Below are 26,810 nucleotides of genomic sequence, written 5' to 3'. Positions count from 1 at the left end.
TATTGAATTCAATTTTCACCATCTGCCTTGGTTAAATTTGAACTTGCGTCCCCCAGACCCTGTGTCTCTTGATTATTAGTCCAGTGACAATACCACCATGCCACTGTCTCCTACCAATTTACTTTTTTTTAAAAATAATTTTAATTTAAATTTTCAACAAATTTTAACCAACAAGACGGAAGAAAACAGAAAAAAAAGTAACCCCAAATACAGACGCAATTAAAAGAAAAAAATTAACATAGAAACAAATACACATACCCAGTAAAGAACACCCCCGCCCATCACCCCCCCCCCCACCCCCCCCCCCCCCCCCGGTTGCTGCTGAAATTGACCACCCCCTAATGCTCCTTCAGGAAGACTAGAAACGGATGCCACCGCCGGAAGAACCCCTGCACCGACCCCCTTAGGGCAAACTTGACCCTCTCCAGTTTGATGAACCCAGCCATATCGTTGATCCAGGGTTCCACGCTCAGGGGCCTCGCATCCTTCCACTGCAAAAGAATCCTGCGCTGGGCTACCAGGGACGCAAAGGCCAGAATACCGGCCTCTTTCGCCTCCTGCACTCCTGGCTCCGCTGCCACCACAAAAATTGCGAGCCCCCAGCCCAGCTCAACCCTGGAGCCAACCACCCTTGACAACGTCTCCGCGACACCCCTCCAGCGCAGGGCACGCCCAAAACATATGGGTGCGGTTTGCCGGGCTCCCCGAACTCCTGACACACCTGTCCTCTCCCGCAAAGAACCGGCTCAGCCTTGTCCCAGTCATGTGCGCCCTATGCAACACCTTTAGTTGAATCAAACTAAGCCTCGCGCAGGAGGAGGAGGAATTCACCCTCTCCAGGGCATCCGCCCACGTTCCCTCATCAATCTCCTCTCCCAGCTCCTCCTCCCACTTATCCTTCAGCTCCTCCACCGAGGCTTCCTCCTCCTCCTGCATCACTTGGTAGACTGCCGAGGTCCTCCCCACACCGACCCACGTCCCCGAGAGCACCCTGTCCTGAACCCCCCCTGTGGCAACAGTGGAAACTCCGCCACCTGAAGTCTAACAAACGCCCTAATCTGCATGTATCTAAAGGTGTTCCCTGGGGGGAGGCCCAACCTTCCCTCCAACTCCTCCAAGGTCGCAAACTTCCCGTCGAGAAAGAGGTCCCCAATCTACCTGATACCTGCCCTGTCTCAAAAACCCTCCGTCCATCCTCCCTGGTATAAACCGGTGGTTCCCCCGTATCGGGGACCAAATTGAAGCCTTCACCTCCCCCCCTATGCTGCCTCCACTGCCCCCAAATTTTGAGGGTAGCCACCACCACCGGACTCGTGGTACATCTTGTTGGGGGGAGCGGCAACGGCGCCATCACCAACGCCTCTAGGCACATGCCCACACAGGACACCGCCTTCATCCTCTTCCATGCAGCCCCCTCCCGCTTCCATCACCCACCTACGTATCATCGCCACGTTTGCGGCTCAGCAGTACCCACATAGGTTGGGCAACGCCAACCCCCCCTCTCCAGGAACACCCTCCTCACCCTCGGGGTTTTCTGCGCCCACACAAATCCCATAATACTCCTATTGACCCTCCTGAAAAAAGCCTTTGTAATCATGATAGGGAGGCACTGGAAGAGGAACAGAAACCTCGGGAGCACCGTCATTATGACCGACTGGACCCTGCCCTCCTCCATCTGCTCCACCAGCTTCGTAAAGTTGAGCCTGTGCAGGGCCCCCCAGCTTCTGGCTATCTGGACCCCCAGGTATCTGAAACTCCTCTCCGCCCTTTTCAGCAGGAGTTCCCCAATCCCTCTCTACTGGTCCCCAGAATGCACCACGAACAGCTCACTCTACCCCACGTTGAGCTTATACCTGGAGAAGTCCCCGAACTCCCCAAGAATCCTCATCACCTCCGGCATCCCCCCCCACCGGATCTGCCACATACAACAATAAATCATCCGCATATAACGACAGCCGATGCTCCCCCCCCCGCACTATCCCACTCCAGTTCCTTGACTCCCTCAGCGCCATGGCCAGGGGTTTGATCACCAGCGCAAACAGCAGGGGAGACAGGGGACACCCCTGCCTTGTCCCCCGGTACAGTCGAAAATTCTCCGACCTCCTCCCATTCGTAACCACACTCGCCACCGGAGCATCATACAGCAGCCTCACACACCTAATAAATCCCTATCCAAACCCGAACCTTTTCAAAACATCCCAAAGATATCCCCACTACCCCCTATCGAAGGCCTTCTCCACGTCCATTGACGCCACTATCTTCGCCTCCCCATCCACCGGCAGCATCATTATGACATTGAGAAGCCTCCGTACATTAACGTTCAACTGCCTCCCCTTCACAAAACCCGTTTGATCCTCGTGTATGACCTGCGGCACCACGTCCTCCACCCTCCTGGCCAAGATCTTGGCTAGCAGTTTTGCGTCCACATTGAGGAGCGAAATCGGTCTATAGGACCCGCACTCAAGGGGGTCCTTTTGCCGCTTCAGAATCAATGAGATCAACGCCCTAGACATCGTCGGGGGCAAAGCCCCCCCCCCCCCCCCCCCCCCCCTCCCTCGCCTCATTAAAGGTCCTTAGTAGCAGCGGGCACAGCAGGTCTGAAAACTTCTTATAGAATTCAATCGGGAATCCATCAGGTCTCAGTGCCTTCCCCGACTGCATGCTCCCCATCGCGTTAACCAGCTCCTCCAGCCCAACTGGTGCCCCCAACCCCCCCACCTGCGCCTCCCCCCACTCTCAGAAACCGTAGCTTGCCCAGAAAGTGGTCCATTCCTCCCTCCTCCACTGGGGGTACTGACCGGTATAGTTCCTCATAGAAGGCCCTGAACACTCCGTTAATGCCCCTCGCACTCCGCACCAGACTTCCTCCTCCATCCCTAACTCTCCCTATCTCCCTAGCTGCCTCCTGCTTCTGGAGCTGGTGTGCCAGCATCCGACTCGCCTTTTCTCCGTATTCGTATTCCGCCCGCTGTGCCCTCCTCCACTGTGCCTCCCCCTTCCTGGTGGTCAATATATCAAACTCCGCTTGGAGGCTACGACGCTACTAATTTAAATATTTTAAGCTTACCTTCCAACCTGGTTTGGCCACATATTTGAAATAGGGGAAATGATCCTCAATCCAGGTGTAGATTTCTTTCAGAGTCATCCTCTTGCTCTGCGTACTGTTAATCGCAAACTGAATCATAGCCATGTAGGAATATGGAGGTCGTTCATGAACAGATTCTGCCTGCAATAAAGAAAGAATCCATGACAGAAACGTAAACAAAATCAAAATACTGAGGAAATTGTAAAAAACAGCCAACAGAATATATATTTTGGACGACACATCGGATTCACACAAGATCTATTAAACTACTGAACTCCAATGTTGATCAGGTCAGTTCTAGGACGGCTAAAGGAAGGATAGATTCACAGCAAATCTCCCTTTAAACTGCCCAACGCACTTGAACATAGATAGTCTAAGTTAGTTACATACAGGGTAAAGTTAATTCTACGTTCCCTAACCTTACTTAAGCCAATCAAAAGTGGCCATAACAAATACAAGGTCAACTTTCTATGCAAGTTATTCTGAAACACTAAGGAATCAAGACAAAGCTAAATGCAATAGTCACAAAACCCTCTGCATGAATTACTCAGCTCTTCTTTCAAAATATGTGTTTCCGCCAAATCATAGTCTCTGGCATCCCGAAACCTATTCCTGACTAGCACTCATTCACTATGCTCCAATCCCGTCACTCTCCCCTTTTATGAGGTTTGCCTCCTCCTCCCTCTATACTCTTCCTATCCACTTTTTGAATATTAAATTACTGGCCCCGATGCTTTCCCAGATTGTTAACTGCTCCCTTTGAATACAAGTATGTAAACTAAAGTTATGAAATGGGTAAACACTTCAAAGTTGTTGCAGGATTTGAAACGCCTCAGAATTGAACACCAAGCCGGGAAGAGCAGCACTTACAGTGGCACCTTCTGCTGGAGGCTCTTGGTTTTCTTTCTCAGTTTCATCCTTCACGCTGCAAGCACCCAGGCTATCAGTGCTCATCTTACCCAGCCATTGAATGTTGGTCAGGCTGTCGTCCAGGAGAAGACGCTCAGGAACTGTAGGAGCTAAGAGAAGGAAATAATGGCAGAGATTTTGCATAAAAAGTAGAAAGTTTGCCTGATGTAGATCAGCCACTGTAAGGCATCTTTCTTCTGATTAGATTCTGCCATCAAAACCCATTATGTTCTTGCTTTAATCCACTGCACCCATTTATGTTTTAAGCCATGATCCAGGTTCAGCCAGTTGCCCATTTTAACTGGCAGACTGACAGACTTCACCAGGAAAATGTAGTTTTCCTCTTGCTGATTCTGCAAAATAAAAACAAAACCTCAGTTTTGAATAAACTTCGAGTTTGATTGGCAAAAAGTACTGCAGAACTCAAAATATTTCCCATACCAAAATAACCCAACCACAATGCAGTTGTGTTCAATGGAATTACTGGTAACGCATGACAATTAAGTGCAACTGCATGACTGCATTGTTGTCTTAAGCTTTGTCTCTATAGCACATGGAGTCAACCAAATCCATTGGTTGCAGAGTTTTGCACCACATTGAATGTTATAAAGGATACAATGATTCGACAATACATAGGAATTGAGTTTGAGATGCCAGAAAATGGGTGTGGTTTTGAGATACCAGAAAATGAGTGTGGTTTTGAAGGCCAAAGGAAATTGCTGCAGTAATTCCTAAAAGGTCTGTCCTTGGCCCAACCATTTTCAGCTGTTTCATAATGATCATCTATCCATCATAAGGTCAGAAGTGGGATGTTTGCTCACAATTACCATTTCATTTTTGTGTGCATCTCCTCAGATACTGAAGCAGTCTATGCTCAAACACATCAAGACCTGGAAGATATTCAGGCTTAAGTAGCAAGTATCATTGTACCACATTAAGTGGTGAGTAATGATTATCTTCAATAACAGAGATTTTAGCCATCTTCCCTCTGATCAATTGTAATGCCATAGAATTTATCAGCCACTATCAAATTCTGGGTGTTACCATTGAGCAGAATCTTAACTGGACTAGTCAAATACATACTATGGCTAAAGAGTAAATCAGAGGCTGTGCTGAGTAACTCACCTCCTGACTCCGCAAAGTCTATCCACCACTTACACGTCACGAGTGTGGTGGAGTGCTCTCCACTTAACCTGACGAGAGCAGCTCCAACACTCAAGAAGCTCAACACCACCCAGGAGAAAGCAGCCCGTTTGATTGGGACCTCAGCCACCACCGTAAACATTCACTCACTCCCATTAATGATGCACAGTGGCAGCAGTGTGTACCATCTACAAGATGCACTGCAGCACCCTGACGCCTTTGTGATCATCTTCCACCTAGGTCAAGGGTGGCAGATGCTTGCGAACACCACCACTTGAAAGTTTCCTTCCAAGACTCACCATCATGGCTTGGAATTCTATTTTGTATTGCCATTCCTTCACTGTCATTGGGTCAAAAGCTAAACCCCCCTTCCAAACAACTGTGTACCTACAGCATAGGACTGCAATATTTCAAAGCGATAGCTCAACATTAACTTCTCATAGGCAATTAAAGAAGGGCAGCAAATATTGGCATTGACAATGATGCTCACACCCCAAGAATGATGACTGGCTCCTGACCTTCATTGCCCCAGGGGAGCAGGTACACTGAATAACCACAATGTGTTCAGTGTGCTTTGGAGAAATTTTAGCAGGAAAAATAACCAGATCCAGAGAGGTAAAGGAAAAGCAGAAAGTTAATAAGAAAGTAGATGTAGTCCGTTGGATAGATTCTGATCCCCTCTGCTAAAATTTTTTTGTTGCTTGGAATAGTAAAAACAATACAGTTGTAAAGTCTGGGGGGGGGGGAAAGAGTACAAAATCCCATTATAACTAGAAAGGAAAGAGTATAATGATTTCCTCTGGGAGTAAACGGACACACGGGGAGGACATGCAGTATGCCATCTTGCATTATAGAACATAGAACAGTACAGCACAGAACAGGCCCTTCGGCCCTCAATGTTGTGCCGAGCAATGACCCCCCCCCAACCTTACTTTTCAGGACACTACGGGCAATTTAGCATGGCCAATCCACCTAACCCGCACATCTTTGGACTGTGGGAGGAAACCGGAGCACCCGGAGGAAACCCACGCACACACGGGGAGGACATGCAGACTCCGCACAGACAGTGACCCAGCCGGGAACCGAACCTGGGACCCTGGAGCTGTGAAGCATTTATGCTAACCACCATGCTACTGTGCTGCCCAAATTATACCTGCGCTACTCTTGTTATACATAGCATCCAATTTCTTGATCCCAATTTTTAACGTGTCAATCTATATGTATGCTGTTTAATATCAACTCAATGAATTTTTTTTTCTACTTACTGTAAATCGAGGCATATAAATCACCTAGTGTATAGGCAACCTATTTTTCCAGCCGCAAAAATGTATGTTTTTACATATACTCAACGTGTAAATTTAGCCCTGTTTACAGCTACAACGTGTTATGCTTAACGTTAGTAGTCAGCCTCAATTTTGCACCCTGCAAATGTATGTTTTGCTCACCTGTACGTACCATACAAGGTGCAAAGAGTGAAGCAGGCAATATGGGCTATGTTGCAAGGATATGCATTCTTTGCATCAGATGATGACACTTCAAATTGGCGACACTCCCAGACCCTTGCAGGTGGTTCAGCTGGCATATAAGTGGACCCAGATTTTTGAAAGGATGTTGAGGCATGCCAACATCCATGGTATCTCATTAAAACCTCAATTATGAACACCTCTATTTGATCTCCCCTTCACTTTATGAAGTTGCTACATATAGACATGTGGGTGCATGGATGGGAGTAGTGACTGGGACTTGTTGCCCTGTGCTGAGGGGAGGGAAAAGAGGGGTGACAGAGATACAAATTATTTTCTCTCCCATAAAACGTCAAACATTGTTGAACTTCTTGTGTTGTCAGAAAGGCTTAATTTGAATTAAACAGTGGTTCAGAGCTGTTTTCAGCTGTTGAACTGAAGTTTCATTTGAGAATCGATTTATGGACATGCTTGTAGCTGTAAACGGGGCTCAGTTCGCACGTTGAGTATATGCAACAACCTAACTTTTGTGGCTGTAAACAATAACGTTTAAAGAGATTGCACCCTATTTCTGCTCAAAGTGGGAATTTAGCTTTTGTTTGCTTGAGGACTGGGGCTTGTGACTTTCAGTCCAGCTATGGGTTCACCCACCACAGCAGCACGAATTTGCTGCATATAATGCTGACCCACATTTCAGAAAACTGGCTTGCCACTTTGAACACATTCAAAAATACAAGGTAGCACTCAAGTATAAGTTGGAGTTACTGACTCGAGTATATTTGTGGGGTTCAGGTAACAACAATATGTGGTTTCTAATCATTTTCTGAGTAACTGAATTTGTCTATAAATCACTCATACATACACTCACTACAGCCAGAGTAAAGACCAAGTTCATAGTGTTTTTGTTCTTTTGTTAGCAGTTCGGCTCAAACTGTCAGAATTGTTTCCATAATTATTTAAGCATGTCCATAATTGGCTATTAAATACATCAGTTATTAATCTAATTTGCTGGAAATAATAAGCATATACTAATTCCTGCATGATGTTGAGATGAAAAGTGAAAACTGTAAATGTCTCAAATCTACAAATAAATGTACATAAACTTGATGAAAGGAAGTGAATACTATTTAAACGGAGATGCAGGTTAATATTTCCAGTCAGACATTCTATCTGGGGAAGAGTATTATTTAATAGCATTTTGATCTGCTTTCCAACTTCTTCACAGGATGTCTTTTCTGTCTAGCCTGCCTCTGAAGTAATATAATCTCACAAGGGACCGTTTCTTACCTGTACCAGTCTCTTGGTCATACAGAGCTGAAGGCACCAGTGTTTGAGGGATGTGCACCGAGAGTTCATCCTCTTTTTTGATGCTAACATTACTACCAAAGTCTGCTATTGCCACTTTGCCACTTGGGTTAGCAACTGTTAAGTTTGGCTCTTCCCGGAACTCCATGAACTTTTGGCTCCTCTCCAGGAGCGTAGGAAAACCTCTTTGTGTTTCACAAGGATCATTACTTCCCAAAGATTGACTTTGGCGGGAGGAGGAAGTTGCATTACTGCTCAAAAGAATAAATTTCTTGGGCCCATTAGAACCACTCTCCTTTCCCTTTGCTGTGAGTGCTGCTATGATGCTTTGAAGATCAGCATTTTTTGGAATTATCACAACTTGGGTGTTGGGCATTGACGGGTGGTTTACAATCCGAATCCTCTCAGGGAATTTATGAGTCTCAATAGCTGTGCGCTTTAGTGAGTTTCCCATGTCATCTTTCCTTGGGCAGGTGTTGGCTGTGTCAAAATCTCTCGGCACAGATTTATGTTTGCTCGGATCATTCGTGTCCTCAGCTGCATTCTCCTTTATATCCACCGGATTACCGAAGGTCAGGGGACGTTTCCTCCGTTTCAAAATCAAAGGCCTCCTTGGACTGGCTTTCATTATTATTGCAGCTAGAGCTTCTTCAACCACACAGTGCCTGCAACAATAAATTCAATCAGAAACCCTCCATATAGTCAGAAATTAAGGTAAAAAGAAAGGCAGAGTCAAATGCTAACTATTAAACTTATTAGTTAAAGGAGGAATATTTGTTAGCAATAAAAATGAAATATTTTGATAAAACAAATACAGTATTTTCTCTAATAGGCGTGTAAGGCGTGTGTGCGTGGGTTTCCTCCGGGTGCTCCGGTTTCCTCCCACAGTCCAAAGATGTGCAGGTTAGGTGGATTGGCCAGGCTAAATTGCCCCTAGTGTCCTAAAAAAATAATGTTAATGGGGGTTGTTGGGTTACTGGTATAGGGTGGATATGTGGGCTTGAGTAGGGTGATCATTGCTCGGCACAACATTGAGGGCTGAAGGGCCTGTTCTGTGCTGTACTGTTCTAATTCTAAAAAAAAAAGTGAGTAAGCAGAGCACAATTTTTGGATGAGTATGGTGCAGGTCAGAGTTCAGGTGAGCATGATCTACATTTGAAAATTAGACGAGAGCAATTGAAATGCTGGAAATCCAGTACATCTAAGTCTACTTATACCTATGATCAACGATTATGAGGAGAAAGCAGAGCAGGCTCGAAGGGCCAAAAGACCGCCTCCTGCTCCTATCTTCTATGTATCTACCAGTTTAGTATTCTCTTAGTCCTCACATATCTATAATTATTCTCCCAACATCTACATTTTGATTACTAGTGAAAGGATGAAATAACAATGGTTATAACATTCATCTCTGTGTGACACAACCAATGACTGGTCTCCAAGTACATTCAACTTCCTGCCATGAAGCTTTCAGACGGTTTTCAATCGTGCATACTAATTTATTTTTATAAATTTAGAGTACCGAATTATTTTTTCCAATTATGCGCAATTTAGTGTGGCCAATCCACCTAACCTGCACATCTCTGGGTCATGGGGGTGAAACTCACGCAGACACGGGGAGAATGTGCAAACTCCACATAGATTGTGACCCGGGGCCGGGATTCGAACCCAGGACCTCAGCGCCATAGGCAGCAGTCCTGCGCATACTAAATTACCACTAATTCTAGACGATTCGACTGAAAGCAAAGTCTCTCTTATGGTGTCTTAGCAAATGCTTTCGGAATGCCAAAGCAAATAATATCTATTGTGTTTCCCACTGCAACTAAAAACTATAATTAAATTCATGAAACTGATGAAGGGAAGTCACGTTGAGTGTCACGGACATGGCCTTCTCTGTCTAAGTAGACATTTGGTGCATTCCTAGGAATTCTCTCAAGCATCTACCCTACTAGGATATCAACCTTACAGGCCTATATAGTTATCCAGATCTGCCTTGCCCAAATCCCCCCTTTTAAAGATTGGAACAATGTTAGCCTCCTCCCACTTTTTAAGGGATCTATCCTAAACTCCAACAATTTTTTTTAAAGATCTGGGCCAGGGTTTGTTGAGCCCTGGATCCATTGTTCAATTACATAATGAATAATTAGAGGCTAGGGTGCAAGGTTAAATATAAAATGATGACCTCATCCAAAACATTTGTGATGCTCAAGTTAAGAATTTTGAGCTCATTATAGGGATATTAAAGCCAAAAAAAATATATTGTCAGGATAATTATATAGTTTTGAGGAGACACTTGAGTTACTAGGCTATTTCCATATGACAAGGCTGCAAGAAGGTCTAACAAAATTCAGGAAATTTCTTCATAATATTTTTTATAAGGGCCATTCCATCTGGTTGGGGAATTAGTGTCGTCATTAAGAGTTTTAGCAGTGACATTAGGTAGCAATGAGGCAGTGATCACTGCACGGACAAATATATGAAGCAGAGAAAGATACAGAAAGGACTCCACAAAAACAAGGGTGAGATAATTTTTTGATTGATTCAGCAGTGTCAGCACAGACATGATGTGTTCTATTATTCTATAAAATTAGATTAGGATAGATACTTGATGGCCGACACAGATATAGTGGGCCGAAGGACCTCTTTCTGTGCTGTAGAACTCTTATGACTGGACACTTATAGTGCGGAAGAAAGTTGTATTAAAGTGCTGGCAATTCAATAATCAACACTCTTCTAGCTCATCATCAACAGGTATCCTTAAAAAAGTCTGAAGTTTATTGTCAAACAAGTAAAGTGCATCCCAAGTTTAACATGAGGACCTGTAGGCAAAGGCGGAGAGAAATTAGACATGGTTCCCAACTTACTGTGAAAGATGTAGCCTTTGCGGGAGCTTTTAAGGATGAAGAAATTGTTGGCAGGTTGGAGATTCAGGAAGATAATTCCAGAGTACAGGAGCCACTGATGGTGAAGTAGAGTAGGGAGCATAGAAACGCCCAATAGACTCAATGTCAGTAAGGAGATCAGCAAAGGGAAGTTAAAGATTGCAGAAGGTGGATGCAGAGGATTTAAGAATGAACGTCCTGAATTGATATACTGAGGGTTAGAAAACCAGTGGACGCCAATAAAGACAGCGATGGTTCAGATCCAGGGTGTCTAATATATTTTGAACGTACATTCAGTTTATAGTGTGTAAGTGCCCTCTCCGAGATGAAGAAACCGTCAATACAAAGGCAGCATGGTGGTTAGCATCAATGCTTCACAGCTCCAGGGTCCCCGGTTCGATTCCCGGCTGGGTCACTGTCTGTGCGGAGTCTGCACGTCCTCCCCGTGTGTGCGTGGGTTTCCTCCGGGTGCTCCGGTTTCCTCCCACAGTCCAAAGATGTGCGGGTTAGGTGGATTGGCCATGATAAATTGCCCTTAGTGTCCTAAAAAATAATGTTAATGGGGGTTGTAGGGTTACTGGTGTAGGGTGGATATGTGGGCTTGAGTAGGGTGATCATTGCTCGGCACAACATTGAGGGCCTGTTCTGTGCTGTACTGTTCTAATTCTAATACAATTGACCCAGCTGAAAATAAGGGTGATTGTGGGAGAGACAGGATGTGAATTGCAGAACTGAAGAGGGTTAGGTTCAAACTGGGGAGTCCTGTGTATGTCTGATGGTCTCTTTTTGATCGAGAAACAATTTGGTAAACATGTGTTAATAAGCTAGCAGTGAGTGGACAGCTGGTCACATTGGCAAGCTGACAGGAAGGCAGTGAACAAACGGCCGGAGTGTGTGCTCTGGAACCCAGAACCGTTGTTACAGTTTAATTAACCCTCAAGCACATGCGAATGGGCCGGATCCCGGGACAGGCTGCAGCCCAGCCCGGGTATACCCTCCCTGTTCACTCACCTGCATATTACCGGGCTCCGCACGGCGGATCCAGCTCCCACTCCCGGCTCACATCCACATCCGGATTCAGGATAGATAGCAATGACTCGGTCAGAACGTCTCTCATCCGCCGGCGCCTGGCCAGTGTCAAATCCGGAATTCCCTCACCGCCTGTCCTTTCGCCCGGTCACCGGTGGGTTTGCAGCCTCTATATTACAACTCTAAACTGGGTTTGCTACCTGTCTCCGGCTCCCTGTCTGATCTCCGGCCCTGGGCTGGGTTAGCTGCCTGGCCCCGGTCCCGGGCTGGGTTAGCTGTTTGTCCGGGCTGGGTTTTGGTGTCACTGTCTCTGGGCCCCGGGCTGGGTTAGCTGCCTCTGTCTCCGGGCTCTGGGCCCCGGGCTGGGTTCGCTGTCTCTGTCTCCGGGCCCCGGGCTGGGTTCTGTGTCTCTGGGCCCCGGGCTGGGTTAGTTGTCTTTGGGCCCCGGGCTGGGTTAGTTGTCTTTGGGCCCCGGGCTGGGTTAGTTGTCTCCGGGCCCCGGGCTGGGTTCGCTGTCTCTGGACCCCGGGCTGGGTTCGCTGTCTCTGGGCCCCGGGCTGGGTTCGCTGTCTCTTTCTCTGATCTCCGGAATTTGCGGATTTTTTTTTGTTACAGTTTGTAGCCAGTTGGATTTTATTTGAATTTCCAGAGTTCTGTCACTTTGGGCCAATCCGGTGGCGGGGTGAGGGTCAGGTGGGCAGCGGGCAGCCAATCGGCGAGCTCCGCACAGCTGGCTGCAGCCGTTGGAACGCGGGGCTCGCCAATTAGGAAGGACGGCCAGCGGCGGTCAGCCAATCAGAGCAGCGGAACGGAACCAGTTAAAGAGCGGGACGGATTGAAGCAGAAACCCGGCCTCAAGGATCCCGCAAGAGGGCGAGAGACCCGGCCTCAGGGATCCCGCAAGGGGGAGGGAGACCCGGCCGCAGGGATCCCGCAAGAGGGAGAGAGACCCGGCCTCAGGGATCCCGCAAGAGGGAGAGAGACCCGGCCTCAGGGATCCCGCAAGAGGGAGAGAGACCCGGCCTCAGGGATCCCGCAAGAGGGAGAGAGACCCGGCCTCAGGGATCCCGCAAGAGGGAGAGAGACCCGGCCGCAGGGATCCCGCAAGAGGGAGAGAGACCCGGCCTCAGGGATCCCGCAAGAGGGAGAGAGACCCGGCCGCAGGGATCCCGCAAGAGGGAGAGAGAGACCCGGCCGCAGGGATCCCGCAAGAGGGAGAGAGACCCGGCCGCAGGGAACCCGCAGGAGGGAGAGAAACCCGGCCGCAGGGAACCCGCAAGAGGGGGAGAGAAACCCGGCCATCAGGATACCGCAATAAGAAGAGTTCAGAGTCGCAGCAGGTTTAGAGTATTTGAAAGATAGAAATAATAAAGGAGGATAAGAGGGAGTTTAACTAGGAATTGGGAGCAGGGCTGTTAGGAAATGTAGAATCCGCAAGAACCACATCCTCAAACAGTACAACTGGAGTCAGAGATCAGAAATACTGGGACTACGGAACCGGAAGGTTAGTGGGCAGTCAGCCTGGTTTATTCCATCGGCCAGTGCTCTGCTGCTGAGGTCAGAAAAGCAGAGGTGGGTTACAGGATGAAGATTTTTTTTTCTGTTCAATACAAGTTTTCCAGAAACCGAACATTCGACCCAAATTGTCTAGACTGGTGTTTAAGTCTCTTCGTTCTACTCAGGATTTTATATATGTATATCAGCCTATCCTGCTCTTTCCTCTCTCATGTCCTTAACTAGTGTTTTCTTAAATACATCTCTTATTCACTTCAACAAGATACATTTGTACAATATAAACCTATTTCACAATATAATTTTAAACTACTATATAAACCACACATTCATTCTTTCCACTGTGTTGTAATGTAAGAACGCATTGGGAAGTGTAACATTTATTACATCATGCCAATCTCTTCCCAGAATAGTAATCTAATTTGTTACATCATCTGAGATTGTGGGGTCTCCTGAAAGACTTGGGGGATTGTAAACTGAGATAGCATATCCTTAAAGTTCGTCTATTGTAATGAGCAGTGTTAAATTCAGAGGTTGGGGCATTGACATGTTTTCAAAAACATTTTTTACTGTGTTGCAGCAAGATGCCTAGAATTTCAGCTGAGGAGGACACTGATTTTGCCATCCACCAGGGTACATCTGAATTTTTGAGAAGATGCAAACCAATTTAATAGACTGGTAAATAAAAAATGTTTATTTCAATAAGAAACCGACATTGCTGAGGCATACATAATAGTTGTTCCTTGAAACAATCCTTTGATAGTAGTGCCAACTGTCTTTAAACTAAATATGTTTCAACATCTAATCTCTAGCAATACTGGGGAAACTTACTAGAAGGAATTTAAACACATCCTGACACTTTAAGGTGGAACTGCCTTATTCTGTAATTGGCAAGAGGCTTCAGCCTCAAGACTGCAGGCAAGGTCGCAGGTTCGATCCCGGCTCTGGGTCACTGTCCGTGTGGAGTTTGCACATTCTCCCCGTGTTTGCGTGGGTTTCACCCCCACAACCCAAAAATGTGCAGGCTAGGTGGATTGGCCACGCTAAATTACCCCTTAATTGGAAAAAATTAATTGGGTACTCTAAAAAATTTTTTAAAGGACTACAAATTAGGGGCAGTACTTGGCCCTTGAGCCTGCTCTGCTTTCAATAACATCATGGCTGTTCTGATTGTAACCTCAACTCTGCATTCTGGCCTACCCCTGATAACCTTTCACTCCCTTGAATCTATCTAGCTCTGCCTTAAAAATATTCAAAGACCCTTTTTTCACTGCTTTTTGAGGAAGAGAGTTCCAAAAACTAACAACTGTCAGAGAAAGAATTTCTCCTCATCTGTCTTAAATCGGCAACCCCTTATTTTTAAACCGGTAACCCTCGTTCCAGATTCTCCCATGAGGAAACATCCTTTTCACATCCATCCTCACACCCCTCAGGATCCTATGTTTCAATCAGGTTGCCTCTTACTCTTCTAAACTCCAGTGGCTACAAACATAGCCTGTCCAACCTTCCCTCATGAGACAACCCACCCATTCCAGATATTAGTCTAGTAAACCTGCTCTGAAATGCTTTAACTCATTTATATCCTTTCTTAAATAAGGGAACCAACGCTGTACATAGTATTTCAACTGTGGTCTCACCAATGCTCTGTAGAACTGAAGTATAATCTCTCTATTTTTTCATTCAATTCCCCTTGCAATAAATGTTAACATGCTAGTAGCTTTCCTAATAACTTGTATCTACAATCTAACCTTCTGTGATTCATGCACTGGGACTCTCAGATCCCTCTGCAATCTCTCACCATTTAGATAATATGCATTTATTATCTTCCTACCAAAATTATTCTCATTGCTAATATGTTCTTGGGCTAATTAGGATATAGGACTTTTATAACAGAATCTTGAGGTCCAAAACATCTGTCCCCTTCTATCCTGTTGTCTTCATAAGAAAATCAGAAGTCATTCACTCTCTCAAGTCATTTGAACCATTCAATTAGATTGTACACATGACTGCCAAATATTGTACACCAGAGTAAATTGTTATATGTGAAACTAGTTTAGACATTCCTAAGACATGTGATGAAGTGCTCTATAAATGCAATTTTTATCTAACCTTATTTGAATCCAAATATTTATGTCAATCTCCTTTTGAATTACTGTGTGCTGTTTCCCATGTAAGACATCTTACCGTTGTTTTTGTGCGAGTCCCATTGTAAGTCGCTTTTATTAATGCTAGTTGTTATTGAAATTATTTTAATAATTTTGTGACTGTGCTGTACTCGGGATTTTTGTCACTTTTTCTGCATGGAGAGCTGCTGTGGTGCTGCTGTAGTATTATTTGACTACATTTATGTAGATGCTAAATTGTAGCTCGGGTGAAGTGTCAGAAAGTCAGTTGAGGACTGAACTGGAGCCAATCTTTTTTAAGCATTTATTTACAAAGCTACTACGACATACACCTCCTAACCCCATAATCAGAGTTTGGTTGTCTTTGTAAGGTTACCCATAAAACAGAATGAAGAATTTAACAGGGACTCCACTAATATATTGTAACATAATAAAACTTCAATAACAAGCTGAATCATTATTGAAGTGACATTTCCTGGGATGATGATGCACTCCAGTCCCACTACGTTGTCCACTCCCTCTCTGGGGCACCTTTGTGGGGAGGAGATAGCTGTGGAGAGAGGGAAGCAATCAGACTTAACGCTGCTGCTGCCCAGATTGCCTGATCCCTCGACTTGTTGGCCACCATGGCTAGGCCCAGAAGCAGTCCCACAAAGAGGTTCTCTAATCTACCTTCTCTTCTGTCCACTTGGTGGCCAAAGATCAGGAGGGTGTTGATCTGAAGAAGAGCTAGAAATCAAGGAGTATTTCCCATAGATAATGGAAAAGGATTTACAATCTTGCACATCCTATTGATGTGAAGCCCACTCTCCACTTAACAGTTTATTGTGGGGACCTCCATGCCAAGATCCTGATAGAAAAAGGGAGGACCCGGAGTAGAAAGCAACCTACAGGATCGCTCGCCTCCTCTGGACGCATGGGTATGCCCGGAGTCTAACAAGAATGAGGAAGTGGCGAATATGCAACTATAGCCTGTACAGAAAGCCCCTCTCTGTGCAGAGTGAAATGGCACGGAGGGGATTTCCAAGAGACAGCTCAAGGTGTGGGGCCAAAGCCCCAGAGGGGAGTTTTGGAACCTGACACTGATGAGAAATTTTATTCAAAGGAGGGTCAGCTTGGACAAAACCTCTCTACAGGCCTGAGCCACTTCTGGTGCAGTCAGGGCCGAGTGCCACTTTATTCTCGGTGGCTTTGTCCAAGAGCTGGACGCACTCAAAGATGCGTGCTGTGCCAACTAATCTGGCAACATCCAGCCCACACTTCTACAATCCAGTATGTCCCCGATTGTAGTCACTACTTCTCCGCCACATGGACCTGAAGGTGTGGATTCCTGAGCAGTGATTCTGGAGGATAGCTGTCACTCCTAATGAGGGGAGAGCTCCACGAGAGGAGACAATGATTGTTAAAAAGACAGGAAACTTCTGCAAGGATGTACAGAGACCGCACTCCCCCACCATCCAGGTTTTATAAACAGGAGCTGCACGTGTAATTTATATGTTGTGTAACTAATTGAAGAAGTTTGCCAGCAAAAGCCATGTCTAGGAGGATCCATGACATACAGGTATCTCTGCAGGGTCTGAAGGCAGAAAGCTGAAGCCTGGATGTTAAGTGCCTGACCACCTTCCCCACGTGGGATACTTTGCACTGCAGCAGAGACCCAGTGCACCCTCTTTGTTACAGAAGAAGTTAGTGAGCTGCTTCGATATCTTGATGATAAACTCTGCGAGGGATCAAAGTGACCAGCCTGTACCACAGAATAGCAATCACCTGTTTAAGTGCTCAACCCTTGGAGGACCACTCTGAGTAGTGCAGTTCATTGCCCCAGAAAAGTGGTGACATTGGCCTGCAGCTCTTGCCAGTTCACTAGCCAGATCTCCTTGGCAGGGCTCAGATGGACTCCCAGTTAGTGGCGGTGGGTAAGTGGTGCGAGTTCCTTCGAGGAGTCTGGCCATCATTGACCCACCAGAAGTCCAGAACATTTCTCCCAGTTGATCCTGGTGGAGAATGCTGTGGAGTAGATTTGCTGCTATTCACAGATCCCTTGGAGGTCCGTAGTATCCATGGGGAGCACATCACCACCATAAGCACAATGGGGATGAACTCCATTCCTGGATTGCAAAAGCTAGTCCCGTCAATTCCTCCACATAAGGCACATAAAAGGCTTCAATCAGATAGCATAAAACTGGCTGTACATGGGGAATCCCGACACACTCTCTGCCATCAAAAACCTGTTCATTTTTTAAAATAGATTTTTATTCAACTTTTTCAATTTTATCTGAAAACAATAACAATATCAAACAATCCAAAACGCCCCCCACTCCGACCCAAAAGACCCCCAACTGAAACCTCCCTCCTGCCTCCCTAACAACTAACAGTGACCAGTTCTTTGAAGTCCTCAATTGCCCCTTCACAAGTGTACTTTCTCACAATATAAAAACTCAATAAGATCCCCCAGCCATACTGTGGCACTAGACGGAGAAGCTGACCTCCACCCATCAGCAGCCGGTTCGAGCAATCAGCGAGGTGAAAGGCCAGGTCATCAGCCCCCGCCTCTGTCTGCAGGTCCTTCACCCCAAATATGGCCTCTAGGGAACAGAGCTTCAGTTCAATTTGTAGAATTGACAATATGGTGTTGAAGAAGGAGACCCAGAATCCTGGGAGCTTGGGACACGATCAGAACAAGTGCACATGATTTATCGGGCCCCTCTCACATTGATCACACTCAACCTCCACTCCCACAACCTACTCATCCTAGAATTTGTCAAATGAGCTCTATGCACTACCTTCAACAGTGTATATATATCTTGCGCACTAAGACATTGCATTCACCCACCATAGAGCCTCGCTCCACACCCCATCCTCCAATTCCAACCCCAGCTCCTCCCACTTAGCTGTTACTCTCTCCATGACACTGCGTCCTCCACCATAATCATACCCTGAGGTACACCGCTCCTCTAACCCTGCCAGTGACAGAACCCTCTCCAATAGCGAGGACCGTGGCACCACAGGGAATGTTGGAAAGATCTTTTTTGTGAAATTGTGAACCTGTAGATACTAAATGTATTCAACTGCGAAAGCCTAAAATTCTCGGACAGCTCCTCCAAGCTCACAATCGCTCCTCCAAAAACAAATCCCTCATCCCTTCCACCCCTTTCTCCTCCCATCTCCTAAACCTCCCAACCAACCTTGTCGGCTCAAAGATGTGGTTCGCGTGGATAGGCGGCAGTTTCAATACCAGCCTCAATTCAAAGTGTTGCCGAAATTAATAATAATCTTTATTAGTGTCACAAGTAGGCTTGTATTAACACTGCAATGAAGTTACGGTGAAAATCCCCTATTGCCTCCATATATTCAATGTGGAGTCCACCACTGTGCTGAGTATTTCCCCAAAGAAAATGGCAGCGAGGACGTCACTAACGCCCTTAACCTCGACCTGGGGGCTCCATCGGCACCCATACAACCTCTGGATCCCCACAACACCCCAGCATTTGGCATCCAGTAATAGTATATTGAGCTCCGCAACACCAAGCCCTCTGACTGCTAGCCTCTCTGAAGGACCAGAATCCTAGCCACTTTACACCCCCCCCCCCCCCCCCCCCAAAAAAAAAAAAAAACGTAAAAGGACAAAATCAATTTCTCCACTCGCCCAAAGAAGAATTTTGTCTGGGAAACCGGCAAAATATTGGAACAGAAACAGTGGTAAAACGTTCATCTTCACCAACTGAATTCTGTCTGCCAAGTACAGAGGACACCACGTTTACTATCCCAGCTCTGCAAGTCAGCCTTGACTCTACTCACTAAGCTCGTAAAATTAAACTTATGAAGCCAGACCCAATCCTGAGCTACCTGCACCTCCAAGTACCTAAAATGAGAGCCCATTAAACTGAACGGTAACACCCCAGATTAACTCTCCTCTCCGGCGGCATAACCGGAAAACACACTTTTCTCCCAGTTCAATTTATGCCCTGAAAAATACCCAAAAGGCTTCAGTAGTGCCATGATATCATCATTGTGGGGATTGCGTCCGTTACATACAAAAGAAGATTATCAGTGCACAAGGACACCATGTTCCACCCCCCATTTCCAATCATTATCCCTTTGCACCTATCTGAGGCCTTCAGGGAAATGGCCAAAGGCTCTATTGCCAACACAAACAAGAGGGGGGACATATGAGAATGAGTCAGGGGTGGCCTATGCATCTGAAAGTATCCCAAATTCTCATTATTTGTACGGACCTTGGGTGCCTTGTATAACTGACCCCACAACACAAATGTAGGCCCTGTCCCAAACCGTTCCAACACTGCAAATACCCCCAATTCTACCCTATCAAAAGCCTTCTTGGCATCCAATGCCACAATAACATCCTGATCCCTCTCTTCTGCTGGGGACAATACCCATGTTTAAAAGCCTCCTCACATTAGACACCAAGCACCGACCCTTCACAAACCCCCATCTAATCCTCTCCAATAACCTGACAAAGACACTCTTCCAACCTCAGCGCCAGAACCTTAGCATCTACATTCAATAAGGAAATCGGGTGGTATGACCCACACTCTACTGGGTCTTTATCCTTCTTTAACAAAAGCCAAATGGACTCCTGCGCCTTGTGCAAGATTATCTCTTTCCCCTCTCCCCACTGCCTTCAGGGCCTCCCACAGTTACGAGGGTGACACCTCTCCATTTTGATCAAACCCCACATACTCCTCAATCATCCTACCCATCTTCACACAAAATCCCAAATCCGCAACAGCCCCACATCAAACTCCACACCTGCAGCTGGACCCACCGCTTCTCCAAGACCATATCCACCAGGGGGAGCATGATCCGAAATGACAATCAGAGTATTCCGCATTCTTCACTACTGGCAGCAGACACACATTATGCACAGGAGAGAAAAAGGAGAATTCTCTGTCCCCAGGGTGCAAAAAACAGCATGGATCCGCTCTACCCATCTGCTTCATACACTACCTTCGCTAAACCCGAAGCGGCCAACAACTTCGGCATAGACCGATTTAGGATTCAGAGCACAATTCAAATCTCCCCCCAAAATCAACTTGTATGTGTCCATGTCTGGTATGGCTGCCAATATCCTCATCATGAACGCCACGTTGTCCCAATTTTGGGCATACAGACTTGCTAAAACCACCTACCTACTCTCAATGTCCCCGTATCTATAACCTACTGATCGCCTGGGTCCACTACCACCTTCCCCATCTGAAACCAAACTCTTTTATTAATTAGTGTCTCCCCACCCACCCCGGGCCCTACTTTCAAAGCCCGAGTGGAATACCTGACTTACCCAACCCTTACGAAGCAAAATCTGGGCCCTCACCCACAAGCTGATCTCTTGCAAAAGCACCACATCTCTTGCAAAAGCTCTCAAAATCTTCAAATGAGAGAAAACTCACTGGACCCCCAAACCTCGCAGAATCCACTTAACCAATCGAATCAGGAACCCCCCCCCCCCTCCTCCAAAGTCAACCATCTCCACCGCGAGGGAATCTCCCCAAAACCCCTCTCCTCCATCCCCCCCATTCACACCTTCGAGGCTCATCGAAACTGGCCTAAACAGCAAGCCACAGCCCCTCCCCCACCTTGCTCCTGTTAACTAGCCAACCTCAGCCTGCTAGTGAGATAGCCCACATCACACAAGTAAACAACCAAAGAAAGAAATGAAAATCCAAGCCACTCCACCATCAACCTGGAACTACCCAACACCTTGGCAGATACGAATGCCTTCCTGATTCTCCTTGGCCCTTCAGGACCCTCTCCTTCGTCTGATAATTGTGAAAACTTGTTATCACCGCTCATGGTGGCTCGTTCGCTTTGGTTTCACCCTAAGTGATCAGTGGGCCCGGTCCAGCTCGATTGGGGGGAGGACTTTATCCTCCTCCGTAAGCTTATCCGCCCGACGAGCTTGCCTCCACCGTCTTCAAACCAGCAGGACTCAGCACCTTGCTCAGATCCTCAGAAGGACTACCGCTCACACCTTTCTATAAATAGTCTTTCTTGTGCCTTTCAACATCCTCTCATAAAAGGCTCTTAAATGGGATGAGTCTGTCCACCAATCAGCCCCAGGAACTGGGTGTAAAGGACCAAAAATCAAGGGCACTACGTTCTGTGCGACCTTCTACATGTCACCACCAGAAGTCCAAACCTGTTCATCTTAATCAGACACTGAATATCCATGGGGGAATACCAACGTTGGAACTGGGAGATGCAATGTTTTCTGAACCCAAACAAGTATTCATGATCCACCATATCAAACTCTTTTTCCTGATCCAGGGAATAGAAATTGACTGACACTTCTGGGAATATTGGGCCAGGTACCTTATCAATGTTTGGATTTTCTGATCTGGAACCATCTAACACTGGTCAAAGAAAATGACTAACACATCAGTTCTCTGGGAATGTTGGGCCAGGTCCCTTACCAATGTTTGGATTTTCCGATCTGGGACCATGTAACACTGGTCGAAGTGAACTATGTGGGCCAGTATGGTACCAAGGCAAGTAGACATGGCCCTGGCAACTGTCCTGTAGCCTGTGCTGAGGAAGGAGACCAGGCATCAGTTCTTAAGCAAACCGAGATTGCTGCATGTGGGCAGCAGGACAATGCTGGCTATGCCAGAAGAGGGGCATCTCCTCAGTCACCAGACTTTTTCCCAGAACACTTACCTGGACATCCCAGAACACTAAATTAAATTCCAATTGGCCTGTCCAGCCCTGAGGACTTGTCCTTGAGAGCTAATCGATTACGCTGGCCAATTGTGTCAGCCTGAGCGGAGCATCAAGCTCCTTGTACCCTCTGGGCTGACCTTTAGCAGATCCTCCCAAAATAAGCCCTGTGCATCATGCTCGCTCACTCTCACTCTCCCTTCCCTCTCTCAAGCCCCCCACTCCCTTTTCCAGGCACTTGTCATCTAGCAACGGCGATTCTTTCCCAGAAAGCTAGTTGCTGAAAAATAGAATTGGAGCCAATCTTGACACATTTGAGCAGCACAGTGGTTATCACTGTTTCTTTCCAGCACCAGGGTCCCAGTTCGATTCCCAGTCTGTGTGGAGTCTGCACGTTCTCCCCATGTCTGCGTGGGTTTCCTCTGGGTGCTCCGGTTTCCTCCCACAAGTCCCAAAAGATGTGCTGTTAGACAATTTGGACATTCTGAATTCTCCCTCTGTGTACCTGAACAGGTGCCGGAGTGTGACGACTAGGGGCTTTTCACAGTAACGTCATTGCAGTGTTAATGTAAGCCTACTTGTACCAATTAAAGAAAAATAAGTTAACACAAATGACCAAATCAAATGGAGTCTGCCTGTTTATCGTACTTTGGGGTAACCATTTTAACTAAGTTGGCCTATTTATCAGAGTACAAATTGCCAGTGAATGCAATTAAACCCAATTTATATACAATTAATAAAAGGACTTTGTGTGTATGAATATGAACTGCAGTACTACTTCTCTGCTAATAGAGGGAGGCATATTATTGGCCCTCATTTAACAAATTGAAAAGTAACATCACTCCAGACACCAAAAACAAAACAGCAATAACAGCATAGCAACATCCAGTAGTTAGTAAAGTTCATAAAATCAACATATAAATGAAAACATGTTTTTAAAGTACTTTGTAAAAATCTTCATATTTTATATACTCTTGTAGATTTCAGCCCAAGTTCTTTATTCCCTGGTAACAGATTTGAGTGAAGATCCCCCCCCAACACACGCGCACGCACACACACGCAAACACATCTATACACTCACACATCTATACACGCGCACGCACACACACACACACACTGTAATCACTCCAACACACACACGAGATCTCTCTTCTTTCCATCTCGCCCAACTTGCTCACTCACTCAGTTGCCCGCTCTCCAACCCTCCTCCACCCAACTCACTCACTCAGAAGCCCCTCTCCTATTCTCCTGTTTTGGTCCAGTCGCCAGTGCCTGTGAAGCAGAGCTGCTAGCCTGGAGTAAGGAGTCTGCACAACTGGTGGACAGGAGCAGAAACATAGCAAAGTTTGATGTCACCATTTACTTTCCCCATGATCTCCTCGTTTTTCCTTGCACATCAGACACAGTCCGTCTCGGCCAGCATTTTACTGGGCAAAATTGGCACACAAACATGTCGGGTGAACTTGGGACTTGCTGCCAAAAGTATTTTCTGAAGTTAAAGAGCATTTGGGACTCCTAGTGCTGTTTGGCAGAGTTTATCCCAGGTTGTCCAGTCAGTGCCTCCCCACTGGGTAGTAGGAGGAGGGAGGGCTTGCAAACCCAAACATGACCATTGCAATCCCGTTGGGGGGTCCTGACCCAGTATGGGAATTGCTGCTTTAAAGGTCCAATATCGGACACTTTCTAGAAAAGATTACAATGTTTTTGTTCCCTATGGAAGGTGTTCAATGGTTTGTGTTTGTATATTTCCAGCAGGTGTAAATTAATTATGATCAGACACAGCCATCCCTCCCAAAAACCCCACTGGTTGAAACATGCTAATTTAGCAGTGATCCAGGATCAAAACTGCAGCCATCTTGATGTTGTATGCTTTTCATGCCATTTTCCCACTGAGCTATTGAAGGAAACCTAGCATTATTTTCTTAATGAAGTTTTTAAAAATTCTATTCCAATGAATTCCAAGGCCAAGATGTTGGGTGCTTGATGCCCCGCAAGAAGAAGCCCAGCCAATCCAAGAAGCCCTCTCTGCTGTTTCTGGAGAGTCCACAAAAAGTAGGAATGTGCAGGCAAGTGGTGCCTCTACCATCTGCGGTGAACCCACGACAGGTATCGTGTGTGCCAGTTGACCAGCAGTCTTCATTCACTTGGGTGTGTTGTTTTCTGTGCTTCTCAGTATTTCTAGTATAAGAGTATACTACCATTCCATCTATTATACAGTATAATCACCTATGCGACTTTAAATGCTTTGACAATATCAGATTGAGAAAGAGTGTTTCTAATCATCACAGGCCCAGAGCACTCAAGTTGTCCTTGTGGTCAGATCCATATAGTCAGATATGCATGTGAAGAAACTTGCTGCCCCATACCTGTATTTAATGAAAGAATACTGGAAATTGAGTAAATGGTTTTTCTTTGAAAGTTATGAAGTAAATGCGTATTTCCTATGGACGAAACAAAAATTCTAAATTTTTCCTCCTAAAATACATATTCCACAAGTACGTAAATTTGAAGATTAATTTGTTTTTTTTTTTCAAATCAGCAACACTGAAGTGTTCATCAATTATCCAAGGTTTAGTCTTCTCAATGAAGATGTGTCTAAGTAGTTTATCGTCTTTTGTTAATATTCATGTTTGTGGAGGGAAGATAGACAATGTCTTGATACTTATGTAATCTGATGATCTATTATATTTCTTCTGTTGGCCATGGCTCTGTCAGTAGAACTCTCATCTGAGTCAGTGGTTCTGGGTTGAAGCCCTGCTCCAGTGACTACAAAAATCAAGGCTGCACTTCAGTACAGTACTGAGGGAGTACTGCAATGTCCAAGGTATTGTCAGTCAGATGAAACGTTAAACGTCTGTCCCCTCCAGTGGACGTAAAAGATCACCAAGGCACTATTTCAACAAGAGCAGGGAAGTTATTCCCAGTGTCCTGGCCAATATTAATCCCTCAAGTCACATCGCAAAGTCACATTATTTGGTCATCAACACATTGTGGGAGCTTGCTGTGCATAAATTGGCTGTTGTATTTCTTACAGCAGTGACTACCCTTCAAAAGAACTTCCTTTTAAAATGTTTTGAGATTTCTGCGGTCAAGAAAGGTGCTATATAAATGTAAGTATTTTTCTGTTTTCCTTTCTTCTGCAGGTGTTGCCACAGTTTGAATGTCCAGACACAACAGTTCAAAGACCAAGACGAGCACAACACAAAAACATCACCTCTGACAGCACAACACAACATAGGAACAGTAAAAAGCAGAGTACTGCACCAAAAGCAGGAGCTGTGAGAAAAGCATTTGCTAACTATGTCCCCTTGACCATTTTGGGCAGTGATGAGTTGCCTGTTCAGCAGGAGAACCACAAAGTTAATCTTGGCACCTGTCAGAAAGTTGGAATCCGTGGACAAGCTAGACTGCCAACAAATAAAACTTCATTTTTGGGAAGCACCTACCAAGGAGGTAGAGATGGCAATTCCTTTGCAAGGTTTCAGAATTCAGATGCCTTGGGTCAGAAGCACAAATGTAGGCAAGGGTCTGTGGCAAAGGGCATCTTGGTTGGTAAAATAAACTGTGCCACAAATACAGAATGGAATATACCCCACAGATCTGTGAAATGCTCTAGTTTTAGTTCTCCGTTATATTGTGTCAACCGTCAAACTAGTGTGGACTCTGGTGTCAAGGAGATCTCCCTTTCTGATCACTTTGCTCAATCAGTTGATGAGGTCTTCATCCTGCCACAAGTCGGCACTCCCACAATTGATGGCTTGCTTCCAGTGGCTAGCTTGAGAAAAAATATTGATAGATTAAGGGACAGGGGGGTATCCGACGTGCACGATATGATTCTTTCCTGCGATAGACCAGAGGACTGCTTTGATACATGCTCTGGACTAAACAATGACTCTTCTGAAGAAACCCTGTCTCCTGAGGTTTGGGTGCAGGATACTCCAGAACATGAATATGGACTCAAAGCAACCTGGCGGAGACGGCCAGACATTATGCAGTACCTGAAAGATTGTGGAAAACTAACCAATAGTGATGTCCTTGTTGGTACATAAGGAGACAGTCAAACATTGACAAAAAGCAATAATGTAAATTGTGACCTATTCATTTTAAATGTTACCATTGGTATTATGATTATCTGGGTATTAGGCTGACCAAGGCTATGTAAAAGCACTACCTTTTAGCCTATGGCTTTCAACATTGCTGTGCAGCTTATCCAGACCTGTAGTAGTTTGACATTCATTGGGTTTAAAATATAAATCTCAACTTTGGTATTCCCATGTAAATGCAACATTAGGTCCATTTTAAATGCCTCGCATGTGACATTGTGAAAAATCTTTGGTTCATGCCTGCTATAATTTGTGTTGTTATCTTTATTAGTGATGTTTCAAATGATCACCCTGCTGTGGATTTAAAACATTTTCACTTTTATTCCGGATTTTTGGAATAAAACTTATTTCTCTCTGCAAGCTGAATTCTATCACATACATTTGGTCAATTTCAAAACATTCCTACTGATTGTTGGCCATAGTATAAAAATAACTAAGGTGGTAATAAATTGGCAATTTAAATCAAGTTAGCAAGTGGCTTTTTGAAGAAATGGAAATCTTGTGTAATTTGTAATTTTTCTTCTTAAATCATAATTACAACTATAATTTGGGAATATTTTGGAAAGTTTACGACATGAATCCCT

General features: G+C 45.6%; 2 protein-coding genes across 9 annotated transcripts in view; one reads left to right on the top strand and one right to left on the bottom strand.

Annotated features, from left to right (window-relative positions):
- foxm1 (forkhead box M1) overlaps positions 1–26,810 on the bottom strand; it is a 60,196-nt gene that overhangs the window by 21,179 nt on the left and 12,207 nt on the right. For 2 of the 6 annotated variants that reach the window (XM_038780598.1, XM_038780603.1), the window contains exons 1-4: positions 11,076–11,098; positions 7,888–8,570; positions 3,956–4,104; positions 3,068–3,226 (exon numbers count right to left, since the gene is read on the bottom strand). In XM_038780598.1, coding sequence (XP_038636526.1) covers positions 3,068–3,226; positions 3,956–4,104; positions 7,888–8,570; positions 11,076–11,077 — 993 coding nt within the window. In that variant the 5' untranslated portion in view covers positions 11,078–11,098. Of the gene's footprint in view, positions 1–3,067; positions 3,227–3,955; positions 4,105–7,887; positions 8,571–10,766; positions 10,846–11,075; positions 11,099–11,795; positions 11,928–26,810 lie in introns of those variants that run through there. The other 4 variants (XM_038780601.1, XM_038780600.1, XM_038780599.1 and 1 more) reach the window with 3 other exon arrangements.
- LOC119954918 lies at positions 11,811–26,586 on the top strand. 3 transcript variants are annotated; one of them, XM_038780620.1, is made up of 4 exons: positions 11,811–11,967; positions 13,906–14,003; positions 24,087–24,271; positions 25,267–26,586. In XM_038780620.1, the coding sequence occupies exons 3-4, from the start codon at positions 24,107–24,109 to the stop codon at positions 26,170–26,172; spliced, it is 1,071 nt and encodes a 356-aa protein (XP_038636548.1). In that variant the 5' UTR covers positions 11,811–11,967; positions 13,906–14,003; positions 24,087–24,106; the 3' UTR covers positions 26,173–26,586. The 3 variants fall into 3 exon arrangements, with proteins under 3 accessions (XP_038636548.1, XP_038636547.1, XP_038636546.1); XM_038780619.1 differs by lacking the exon at positions 11,811–11,967 and adding an exon at positions 12,944–13,317; XM_038780618.1 differs by lacking the exon at positions 11,811–11,967 and adding an exon at positions 12,944–13,385.

Source organism: Scyliorhinus canicula, chromosome 20 (genome assembly GCF_902713615.1).
Source record: "Scyliorhinus canicula chromosome 20, sScyCan1.1, whole genome shotgun sequence".
Taxonomy (NCBI): domain Eukaryota; kingdom Metazoa; phylum Chordata; class Chondrichthyes; order Carcharhiniformes; family Scyliorhinidae; genus Scyliorhinus; species Scyliorhinus canicula.
The sequence above is the reverse complement of the archived record's forward strand: the minus strand, read 5'-3'. Positions and strand labels throughout refer to the sequence as shown.